The sequence below is a fragment of the Falco punctatus genome (assembly GCF_963210335.1).
Source record: "Falco punctatus genome assembly, chromosome: 4".
Classification (NCBI taxonomy): Eukaryota; Metazoa; Chordata; class Aves; order Falconiformes; family Falconidae; genus Falco; species Falco punctatus.
This window is the reverse complement of record NC_137583.1, coordinates 44,073,077-44,085,081: the sequence shown is the minus strand read 5'-3', so window position 1 is coordinate 44,085,081 and position 12,005 is coordinate 44,073,077. Positions and strand designations below refer to the sequence as shown.

Below are 12,005 nucleotides of genomic sequence, written 5' to 3'. Positions count from 1 at the left end.
TTATTGATGAACAAGCAAATTGGATTAAAAAGATATGAAGTGGATGGAAGAAAAGTCCTTTTTTATTTTGACGAGGTAATGACTTTGTTAACTATAACTATGTTGGTTTTTAATGAAAGGCAAATGACAAGTGGATCAGGCATAGGCACGGTGTACTAAAGTCGGTGGTCCCTCCGTAGATGGGGATTACCATGCAGGTTTAACTGGCCAGTTCATTGAACCTCTTTTGAGGCAGGAAGGCATTGTGGGTTTGGTTGGAAATGAAAGCTTAACAGAGGCAGGTGATTAGCTTCAGACCATATAGGACTCCTGGGCAGATATCACCTTAGTTTTTGCCTCAAAATAATCTCACCTTCAGATACAGCTAGCATTGCTAAAAAGGCAGAGAAAAAATGCAGTGTAATTTAGGTCTCACAGCACATACCTGAGTGGAAGATGAGATCTTTCTTGGCTTGGTCATCAGCAGTAAATCCTTATTTACATTAGATGACAGGAGTGCTGCTAGGTAAGCCAGGGAATACAGCCTGAGTTTCAGGTTTGCCATTGTCATATGGCAAGTGTGTGCTTTAAAGGCTGGCAAGGTATCATGTTTTAATTCATCCTGTTTGGCTTTTCATTATCTGTCTCTATGCCTGGTATTGGAGGTGTCTGCATTCTCCCCACGTGTCCAGCACAGCATGTTACGTGAGGGGCACATGCTATGTTTATTTGTCTCTCTCTTCGCTTCAAGTGCAGTTTTTGTTACACAGAGTCTTTTACACAATTTCTTACAGATTCCCAGCCAGTGCGTGACCTGTGTAAAGTTTCAAGCTTTCAGAGAGCATATAGTTGGGAAAACAGCTCCTGTTCCTATCAAAGTGTATGATTACTATGAGCCAGGTATATGCCTGTTTTCCTTTGATTTTTGCCAGCATTAATGCTCTAGGCATAAAGCTTAGTTGTGATTTCTCATCCTTGCTGGCCTGCAGCTTTCGAAGCAACTCGTTTCTACAACGTGAGTGAAAACAGTCCCTTGGCTCGGGAGCTCTGTGATGGGCCAACATGCAATGAGGTGGAAAGCTCAGCTAGCCAATGGGTTGGTAAGTTGCACCAAAGCCAAGCATATTTTTTGGAAAATGGAGCCCACAGACATACTTTCCAGGAATTCAGAAGTCAGAACTGTATTTTAAAAAAATACTCTTATTCCACTGTCTGTGTTAGTGGAAGTTTTACAAAGGTTTGTGGGATAGTAGTATTGAACTCGTGACAACCGAGCAGACCAATATAGTCTGCTCTTCAGTCACCAACGTGACTACTGTTTGCCTCAGAGGCAAGATATAATGGACAATTCTGGAAGAACCTGCACAAAGTGAGATGAGTTAATAAACATATGGGCTGAAACTCTGTAAAATGCAGTTTGGCTTTCTTTCTCTAAAATATCATGCAATAGAGTTCCACAATTAACTATAGGAAGATTGAACAATTTTATGCATCAGTGAAAGGAATAACTTTCCCCAGAAACGATACGTTCCTTTCTGTCCTCTGTGTCACACAAAACAGTTGCTTTATCCTATATCTGGAACCTGCTGCAATATAGTTCTTCCAGAAAGACAGCCTTATTCCCAGAGCTTTTAATTCTACCAAGTTTGTAAAATCCTGTGAGAAGCCTTAAGGAATTCAACAGGAAAACTGACATCAGTGAAATATTGCCACTCCATCTTCCCCTTCCCCATGCTATGCAAAAATATTGCTTTGGATGTTTTTGTTTACTTCTCAGGCTTTGTTCACTCTGGACCATGCAATAACATTTTTGGCTGCTTGGAGGATGAGTATTTTGAACAGTGCATGTGTTCGCGAGACTGTGGCTATGATGGGGAGCCTGTATGTGGATCAGATGGACAGATTTACCCGAACCATTGCCAGATGGAAGTAGCATCGTGCAGGAATAATACAAGAATAGAACAGCTGCCCATGTCTCAATGTTCTGCCTGTAGGTTTCGTTCAGTTCCCTTTTCTGTTATGATGGAGATGCGGAACACTACAAATCCTCATCTAAGCAAATGATAATTACATACGTGTGGTACGGAAAAAGAGGAGAATTCAGAACCTCCTATGTATTATTTTTTTACTCATGCTACAGGGGACTAAGTTATAAGAGCAGCTGCCTTTTGTGATTAGCTCAGAATAATGGGGTTTCTATTCTCATGAACACATGTTTTACCAATCAGAATGAACTTCAGAGAAAATAGATACTGTTTTATCTGAAGTGAATAATCCTAGATAAAAATTAACATCCATGAAGTGTAGCGCTCTTTGGAGATTCTACGTCGGCTTTCACGATGTGCAGTGTAGTAGCTCAGTGAACAGAGTATGCCACCTCTGGAAATGCAGACATTTCTAGAGATTCATTAACAAATTTTATGACCAATGCATTTATTTTTATTTACAGCCAAGAATTTGCCGGAAGAATGGGAGACACACTCCCACACAGCTGAGCAACCCAGTGTTAAACAAAATCCAGAAGGTAATATCGTACCTTTGCATTTATCCAAAGCCTTTTTTTTTTGTCAAGGTTGTAGCCTATCCTGTCACTGTATAAAAATATAATGGCTCTCAAGCACGTTCAAACAAAGATGCTGAACTTCATCTTTCAGAAAAGACAGAACGGTCAGAAATCAGAAAGAAATGAAGATGTCAAGGAGAAACTGTTCAACTACAGACTAGCTCTTTTAGTCCTTTTCCTTTCGGGAAATGTTGTGTGGTACCTGCTCTATTCAGTGCACATGCAAGATTTAATAAGTGGTTCATAGAGGTGGGCAAGTTGACCCTCTTATTTTCTCAGCCTTTGTATGTTTGAACAACACATGCTCTGTGATCTTTTCTTCAATATTAAGCTGGAAAGATCACATTTAAAACCAGGCTGATGTAATGAGTTTCAACAAACAGCTGAACAGGGCATGGCAACAGACCAAACCACTGCAAGAACTAGAATCCAGGTGGATTAACTTTTTCTTTAGCAGTTCTGTACAAAAAATGAGCTGGCAGTCTTGATTCTTTCAGAGCTGCTGTTTGGAATAAAAGGCCTTAGTGAGCAAAAACGTTAAGGTCAGTAGATGGAGCAGCCAGGAATGTGGCTGCTCATTTTATTTGGTGCTCATATCCATACACTTTTTTCCAAGACTTCATGTTGAACTTGCTCATGGCTCACAATAAATCTCACCAAGAAGCAGTGGAGTGTCAATAGAATAGTTTGTTTCATGCTGTTTCTAGTAAATAAACTGGACGAGATTTTTCCTGGCTGCTTTCCACTCATTAATTTTCCTCTGGCCTCTAACTCTCCTAACAGATCAGTAAAACAAGTTAATTCTTCAAGAGAAGACTCTGTGCCTTCTCATGTCCTTCTTGTGCACCAGAGTTCGGGCTAGCGTGTGTCCAACATGAGAGACACCATCCTGTTCTTTCCCCTTCCTCTGCTCTGCAAAAGCTGATGGATAGTTTTCTTTACTAAGGTGTGAAAGTATAGTGAATATTCCATTATGATCTTTTATATAGGTCATTCAGTATGACTGTTTAATGTCTTTCCTGTTTTCCCTCCCTTTTTTATATGTGTATGTACCAGATAGCTGTCTGTTGAAAAACTGGGATAAATGCTTGTTGCCTTTTATTCTGTGCAAACGCTATGTACTCAGCATGGAAACTGTTTGCAATCCGAACCCTTTAAAGCAGCATTCACAAACTGCTCTTTAGGGTACCGCTGGTATGCGAGGCCATACTAAGTGTTTTGCTGCTGGTCTACAAAATGGGACAGCAATTGCATTATTTTCAAATAAAAAATTGGTAGTAAAAATTATTACCTGGGGAAAAAATTGTGGAACTTTTTGGTAGGCCACAATAAAAAAAAAATCAGAACAGCGTTTCTGAAATAATCTGCATTAAAGTGGCTAAGAAAAAAAACCCTCTTGTTTCTGTTCTAAACAGACAAAAGCAGTGTTCGCTCAGTAAGCTGAAGTGGAAATTCTGATTTTTATTTTTTGCGTATGTGGTATTTTTATTCAGATTTTAGTTTTAAGAAACCTGTATGCCCTAATGACATGTTTGTCAAAGCACAAGCATTTAGAGCTGCCTTTGTTCTAGGATCTGGGAGTGTTCAAGTTGAGAGTCTCCTGGAGGTGAGATACTCTTCTGAACTGAGCTGTCTGAGCAGCCATGGCAGAGTGAGCATTCAAAAATAAAAATTACTAAATCCTGCATCAGGAAAAGCACCCAGCATGTGATTTTCATTAATCCTCTGGGCTTCTCTCAGGTCAGCCACACGGTACATGAATCAAAGGTTAACAAGTGAATGAATCCTTCCTCGTACACAGGTCTTATTTGGACTCACTGGTTTGTTAGCATTGAAGCATGTGATTGGGTTAAGTCTGCTCAGGTGCTCCGGGTTTCTAGTGAAAGTTCTGATGAGCCATGTCTAAATCTGTGATTTCCTAAAGGGATGCAAAACTCCAGGAACCAAATCAAGATTAGGGCACCTTGGTGAAACTGCCTCACTGTGTTAATCTTCAGGAAACACCATTTTCTCAGAGAACTGCATGGTGTTGATATTGTCTGAAATCCTTCTGTATCTGCTGTATGACTTGTGCAGGCTCAGCTTGGTTTGATTGATGCTTTTGTTGTTAGCTCTTGTCTATGTTACCCCAGCGATGGAAACAATGAGAGCCCGTTTCCTTCCAGCAAACCGTGGGGAACTTCATAATGTGTTTGTCACTCTTTCAAACACAGACTTGCAGTGTAGTTCCACATACACCAGTGAGTTTGCTAGAATAAACAACAGCTTTTGAGTTATGCTAGTCAAGCTAAGCAGTTGTATATAGATGGTCCTGCAAAACCAGGATGCAGTGCTTCTTCCAGCTCCTAGCTATTGTCAAAATATTTTAAAATGTCTTTCAAAAGTCTGCAGCAGATGTTGCAGCAAGTGAGGCAGAATGGCTGATCTCAAAACCGTAGTCTGTTGTTGTACAGATGGGTAAATCCTCTTGGCATGGTTAGAAATACCCTCTTGACTGGGAGGGAAGCATGCAGGGTGACAGGGCTCATCTGGAACAGCTCATGTCTGAATCCCCTTCCTCAGCTGCACTTCTTCACAGGTGGATCACTGAGACTCAGGGGTTTGTGACGAGTAGCATGGACCCACCTCTGGCTCTAAGCACTGAAGCTCTGCTAGTATGCTTTCACAGCCTTTGCAGTTGTATTTGTTTGGACTGAAAGCTCCTGGAGCAGGATTTTGGTTGCTACCTGGAGTATCGGTACCTCGAGTGCCTTTCTGACAGTGGCTTTCCTAAGATCATTGTCGGGCTAGGCTATGAAAATATGGGTGGGTTTCAGAGCCTTGGGAATCCTCAGTAGCTCTTATACCATCTCTCTGATGTAGTACTTTGATTGCTTCTGTAGATCACAAACACACTTCTGAAACTGCTTGAATCTTTTCTGCCGAAAGCGCTAAGTGTATAGCCACTGACATTGGAAGACAGTGTGTTGCTATCATGGTAATGTGATTCTGCATGTGTTTGATGGAAAAGCAATATCCAAGTGTGTGGCAACAGCACTCGGTGGTGTTGGTGCTGCTGTGGTGCTACACTCTGCGCTGCTCTGAGCAGGCAGCCCACCCAGCCTTGTGCTGTCTGACCCCCCAGCCTTCTCACAGTGGCTGGAGCTGTGTTATTTGTACGGTTCTGTTCTAGCAAGTAGAGAGACCAGTAGCTGGAAGAAAATTCTAGGAGGCATTGTGATACCTTTATTTAGTGGTGGGGTTTTCATTTTTTTTTGGTTTTTTTTTTTTTTTTTTTTAAAACCCATCACTAGCTCCTAACAGGAACATCAGAATGAACTCTGCTTCCAGGTGGAGTCATCTCACAGTGCTCCCTGGCAGGAGCATTATTGACAGGACCGCTGTTCTTCTAAGATTGACTGAACTGGCGGTGGGCCATTTTTCCTTTCACCCCATCAATGTTCAGCAAACATTGGCTTAGGCACAAACATTTGGAGGTGGGGGAGGGGTTTGTATGCAACAGGAAATGTCGGCCTTTCGTCTTTGCTTTGACTCCAGTGCTGCGTTCCGGGGAAGAGTAAAGTCTGTGATGTTAACTGTGTCCCTGGTGGACAGCAATCATCCATTCATAGAATGAGCTCACAACCTGGCAGGTTCTCACATGGAGAAGGCCAAGAAGAAGTGAACGCAGAGACCAACTGCTTTCAGGCAAGTCTTCCCTTGCCTGGGGCTGAGCCTTGTTGCTGGGAGGATGTGGGAGGCAACAGGGAAAAGCCTTCAGATACTTTATTTCTAGAAACCAAACATTTTCAAAGGCCTTGATGAGTCTTCTTAAATAAAGCCAACTTTGCAATGGGGGGAGGGAGGAGGGGGACTTTTCCTCCCTGCAACAACTGGTTCAGTGATTGCTTCGATGTGGATTAGAGCCGTGTATACAGAAAGCACAGGGAAGGTGGACATCAGAGCTGACTCGAACAGTTTAGAAAATAGGGACCTATTGATACTCCTAGAAGTTTTATCTTGCAGTTTTGCCCTCTGGACAGTGAGCAGTCACCCACCACAGAGAGGCACAGCCTGTTCCGAGTGGGATACGTACTGTGTGAGTGACCTCCCAGTGTCTTAGTATAGACTGGAGTGAATGCAAGGAGGGTAAATACATGTTTCTGCCCGTGGTGTGTCTGTTTCTACCTTACGTGACAGAAGTTTCTCAGTGGTACGTGGCGGTACTGAAGCAGATGTATCTCAACTACTGCTAGTTCAGGCTGAGGGAGAAGCAAATGGCTTTGACGTAGGCTCCTGGCCTGTTGTGCTAAAATCTTCATTCATGTTGGTCTGAAAAGAAATCTAGCTGCTTACACTGATCTTTTTCATGACGTGCACCAAGTAAACTGCTCCTTCTTGTCTGCCTTCTAGCTTTGTAACTAACTTTTATAAAACGGTGCTTAAAAGAGTGTACACGTTACACATCTTTGTATGGATTGGTTTCTCCTTAACTGAGGTACTTGGCTTAGACCTAGTCAAAGGAGAGAGATGTATTTTCAGGGTACAGAGTAACTCATCTGTGACATCGGGCATTCCCAAAGATACCTCTTACTTTTATCTTCCTATATGCAGGTCTCAGGGTGAACAGGTTTGTTCCTAACTTAAGCACCTCAGATAATTAGATACTGTAAAATGAGGCTTTGTGGTTGTTTTTTTTTCCAATTACATGGCCCTCTTTCTTTTTCTTTTTCTTCCTTTCAAATTTTCTTCCTTCAAATATGATCCCTTTCAAATTTTTTTCCAGTGCCCAGGTCTCAGACTGGGAAGCTGAAAATTCTGATTTACCGCAGCTTTTCTCCTCACATGCGAATCTAAGCAGGCGTGTGCTGGTCCACTGACATGTGTAGCCTCCTTTACTCATGTAAGGCACTCATTTGGCCCTTGATTTGCCTTCCTGATTAAAAATCCTTTCCTCTTCTTATATCATTCTCCTTCTCTGTGATGCAATATGTGATGCCAAAATGCAGTTTCTTTGGCTGAAGCACAACCTGAGACTCTGTTGTTTCCTTTCCAGCAGAGGAAGGCCCTCCACTACAGACAGATCTGTCTTATTACTCCTATGAATATGACCCAGACCCCTATGCATCGGAAGCTGATGTTTTTGAGATTGTGGCAGAACTGACAACAGCAAGCACATTAAAAGAAGTTGACAAGATTCAGGAAGTAGTGACCACGGTAGAATGGTGAGCTGGAAAGCAGGGGATCATAAATCTGGTTTGAGAGTTGATATATAATGTAATAATTCATGTGTTGGGTCAGATGTATTCAGTTCCTCAAAAGAGCTGTTCTTACAACTGACTTGCTAACCTCTTTAGCAAGGAATCTTGACAGGGCAGCGTATAAAAGTCTTGGCAACCTGAATGGCTCCATCCCTAGCAGAATAAAAAGTGACCTTTTAAGCTTTTATCTGCCCAGCTTCAGTGATGTTTCACAAATACATGTAATGAGAAAGTGACTTTTATTCATTATCTTCTCTTTTCAACAGAAATATATAATTTAAATAAAGAGAAGAGGCTCAGAATCAACTCCTGTATGAGTTTGTTCCTACAGACGACCTGCTGCAGAACAGAAACCGAATGATGACTACTTCCTGATGCACTCAGAACTGTAGGCTTTGCTGCCCCGTGGGGGGGATCTGGAGCACTAAGGGGGACACTCAGCATTATTTTTCTGTCCGTTTTCCTGCCTTTTGTGCATCCTCTTTGGAGTTCTTCCAAGGATGGGAGACCAATATGCTGTGCCCTCTAGGTGAGGAAAAATAGGGGCTGGAATTCAAACCTATAGACCATTTCAAAGTGTTTTCTCTACTATCAGGATACTGCAAATGCTATTTCCTAGCTACATTTAGAAGCTAAGTCCAGGCCTTGTGCTTAGCTGAACTGTTGTTTGAGAAAAGATGGCTGAGAAGTTTTCTCTCAAATTATTATAATAAAAATCAGTGTGTTTTGCCAATTATAACATAGCAAGAGGCTAATCATCTTCCCCAGCCTGTAAGTCTACCGTACCCACAACAACATCCCACAAGAGAAAAACTTCCCTAGTGGCTCCATGTTCAGGGAAGTTGCTGGCAGGTACATTTTACAAGAGAAAACTGAAATTCCAATGTCAGGGCTGAAAGGCTTGATTGTCTACCATATGACTGCAGGCTTCGGGTGGGAGTTTGCCAGCCATAGCAGTGACAAGGGTTAGGTGGGTGTGCCCGCTTTGTGTTGCACCATGTGCTGGATCAGGGCTGCTTGCAGCCTTCTCAGCCCTTTTCCTCCTTTGAACCCCAGCATGAAAATAAAGCTGACTCTAGGCACCGTCCTTTGAAATGCTTGCCTGACTTCACCCATCGCTTGTACTCTGCTCCCGCTAGGTTCCCCATACAGTGGTTGTTCTGGATATAGTAATCTATGCGTAGGCCCTGTGTCTGCTGGCCAGTACAAATCGCTGGTGTCACACACAGGCTGGGCTCCCTTAGACTGGCCTGCCCCAGGCAATGTGGTAAAGCTAAAAACAAAAGCTTTGTGTTTCCAAAAGTGCAGGACCCAAGATTTTTTGGTTTCCCTTCCTGCCTGGAGCAGCATTGCTCTCTTTGGAGGAGTTACATGCGATTGCCTGTTGCAAAATAGTCTTAATATTTTATCTTCCCACTTCTATTGTTACCAGGACCGAGAGTGGGGTGGAAACTCCTTTTGAGGGTGTTTATTGGTGAATGGAAACAGGAAAAAGCTCAGCTCCATTCATTTTTAGGGCTTGTTTACACAGGAACCATGACAAGACTATATCCCAGTATAGACATTCCATTCCAAAATGAAGGCAATTTTATTCCAGAAAAATGTCCACAAGGGGACAAAACAGGAGGTACCCCAGAAGCTGGGCATATGTAGTTTCCAGTCCTTTTTGTCTGGGGCCAGATATTTGCAGAATGTAGTTGACATGATGAAAGTCTGGGTCTTGAAGTTCCCAGAAATTTCAGAACTGCTTTGTTGGCAAGTTTCCAGGCCTTCCTTCATGGCTGCTTTGAGCTCTCCTCACAAATCTTGACGTGGCTGCTGCCCATATGTACCCATTGCTTCTCAGCAGAGGCTTTTGCCACGTGTCTTCAGTGTGCATGAACAGACCATGTCCTCACTGTGTCCACGCAGCACAGCGGAAGCACTGGCGGCTGCATTCCTGTCTGGCAGGTATATAAATGCCTTTAAACTAAATTTGATCTCCTGTAAGCAACTGGCCTGGCAGACACTGGCTATTGTGTACACACACAGGACTGAGTCAATATTTATCCCCTGGGTAAATAACAGAGCTAGTGTGAGCTGCAACAAGAGTTTGGGGTTTGGGTTTTTTTTCTTTTCTAAATATCAAAGCTGCACAATACAAACCCTGCTGTTTGCTGCTTCCAGCCGCAGCTGTTTAATGCTTTGAGTCTGGGAGAATGAGACATTTAGTCACTCTGATAATGCCTGTGACTAGCTTCCCACAAAAATGGGACCTATGTTCTGGATTATTCAGTCTCCTGTCCTCGGTCCCTTTCTGACTTGACTTTCCTTGTCTCATCCATTGTATGCTTCTGGATAGATACTTGAAGTCACTTTCGATTGCTTGGTCCTTTCATAGATCCTTGCGCAGTCAGACAGCATCACGACCGGGGACAAGGAGATGAAGGTAGGGAGTTTCGGCCAAGTATTAAAACTGACTTTCTTCACTTTCCTCAGGCTCTGGTACATGTAACGTACTAATTCAAGATGCAGGCATCTCTCCATTGCTGCCAGCTAAATAATTCCTCTTGGTGGTGCCAGCCCATCAATCACAGCCTTGTTCTGTGGGGTCTGTGTGTCAGTGCGCTCACCTGTTTGAGGCAGAGCGGTCTTGCTTCTATTTTACAATCAGAGGAAAAGCCAGAGGGACCCAGGCCCTCTGAAGGCAAAGGTAGAGCAGCCTTAGCGTCCCTAAACAGAGACAGTTAGGACAGGACAGTGCGTGTGAGGTAGTGTGCCAGGGTTTCTGGATCCTGGAGCCCAACCTCACCTTGAATGCTTCTTCACAGCTTTGGCACTTTCAGGGAAATCACTAGTCTGTCTGCTCTTGGCAGCCTCTGCCTCCCCCCAGTCTTGCCATACCAGACTAGCTCCTTTCTGTAGTTAAAATAAAGTCATTTTATTTAAGTAACTGAATTAGGAACCTGCGATTACCCAGCTGTGGTTGCCTTTTTCTCCCTCTTCTCCCCCCCCAGCTGATGGTCCCTCTGTCCATAGCTTTCCCCTGTCCCAGATTTGTTTTCATGTTTCTTGTAATCATCGTTAATGCTTATCTAGGAGGAAAAAAATTCCTAGATTATTTTTCCTCCATTCTCCAAAATCCTACTTGGAGTACAGAAACTCTTTAGGACTAGGTCCATGAGAACCACTGGATACAGCTTAGCCTTATTAGACTCAGTGGTATTCATAGGCTTTGGCCCAGTTCTGACTCTGAAGCTTATCAGTCATGCTCCCATCCCTGAGAACACAAGGATGTATCGGCACTGAAAACTCAGGCTCCAATTTTGTGAACACTGGCCAGCCATAGTTTGGAGGGAAGGGATTGTTTTTTTTAATTATTTTTTTTAACCAAGGAAGAGACCGATTCAGTGGTGGAAAGCTATAAGGACAGCAGACCTGCTGCTGCTTTGGGCTTTAAATTGTTTCTGGCTTAGAGACGTTTGCCTCCCTCTGTCAGAGGGATGCTTCTCCTTTGCTTTTTCTGATGGTCCCTCATTGTAAAAGAAGAGTGCCCATGGGTTTGTAAGACACAGAGTACTTACTTCAAGTTACATTACTGAATAGCTGGAGCAGTGCTAGTTATCAGTGATTTTTGCTTGCAATCCTTTCAATGAAATTAATATTTATATATTTGTAACTGTACATTATGCAGAGTAATCATTACCATGGTATTTATTTTAAAACAATAGTTCCCTTGTTCTTTCTTGTTCCAAGTGTTTTGGTCTTGCCTCATTCCCTCCTCCTTAATCAGCCTCAGTAGAAAACAAATACGAGAAGAATGTTCAGTTTGCTTGAAGAACATCATTGAAACAACAGCACTTGCCTTGATGACATTGAATCTTGACGTTTAATGCACAATAACCTGGTTTTCATTATTGTGAATAGATCACCTCTTTAGAAAACCTCAGCTCAGATTGAGTTTTGGGGTTTTTTTTTAGTACTTGCTATTTCTGAGTGATAATAGCCCTGGCTACAGCAGGTCTCCAGTGTTCAGTAGCTGGCACATCCTTTGCACATGCAGTGCTGCACTCACGGGAGATAGGCTCTAGTTTTTCACCTGCATTTTGCCCCCGCACATACATGTACATGCAAACATTTCCATGACCATTTTTGTTTTATTCACACAAATCTTAGCAAGTCTGAGTCCGGAAAAGGGTTTGTTTTAGATTCTGATAAATATTTTATTAAAAACTGATTTTAAG

The 12,005-nt window shown here is 42.7% G+C and overlaps 1 protein-coding gene across 3 annotated transcripts in view; it reads left to right on the top strand.

Annotated features, from left to right (window-relative positions):
* CPAMD8 (C3 and PZP like alpha-2-macroglobulin domain containing 8) overlaps positions 1–8,082 on the top strand; it is a 62,991-nt gene extending 54,909 nt beyond the window's left edge. For all 3 annotated transcript variants that reach the window (XM_080386801.1, XM_080386802.1, XM_080386803.1), the window contains 6 exons: positions 1–75; positions 774–879; positions 969–1,079; positions 1,757–1,969; positions 2,429–2,503; positions 7,578–8,082. In XM_080386801.1, the coding sequence (XP_080242927.1) occupies positions 1–75; positions 774–879; positions 969–1,079; positions 1,757–1,969; positions 2,429–2,503; positions 7,578–7,750 (753 nt within the window). In that variant the 3' untranslated portion in view covers positions 7,751–8,082. The remainder of the gene's footprint in view (positions 76–773; positions 880–968; positions 1,080–1,756; positions 1,970–2,428; positions 2,504–7,577) is intronic.
* Positions 8,083–12,005: the final 3,923 nt, after the last annotated feature.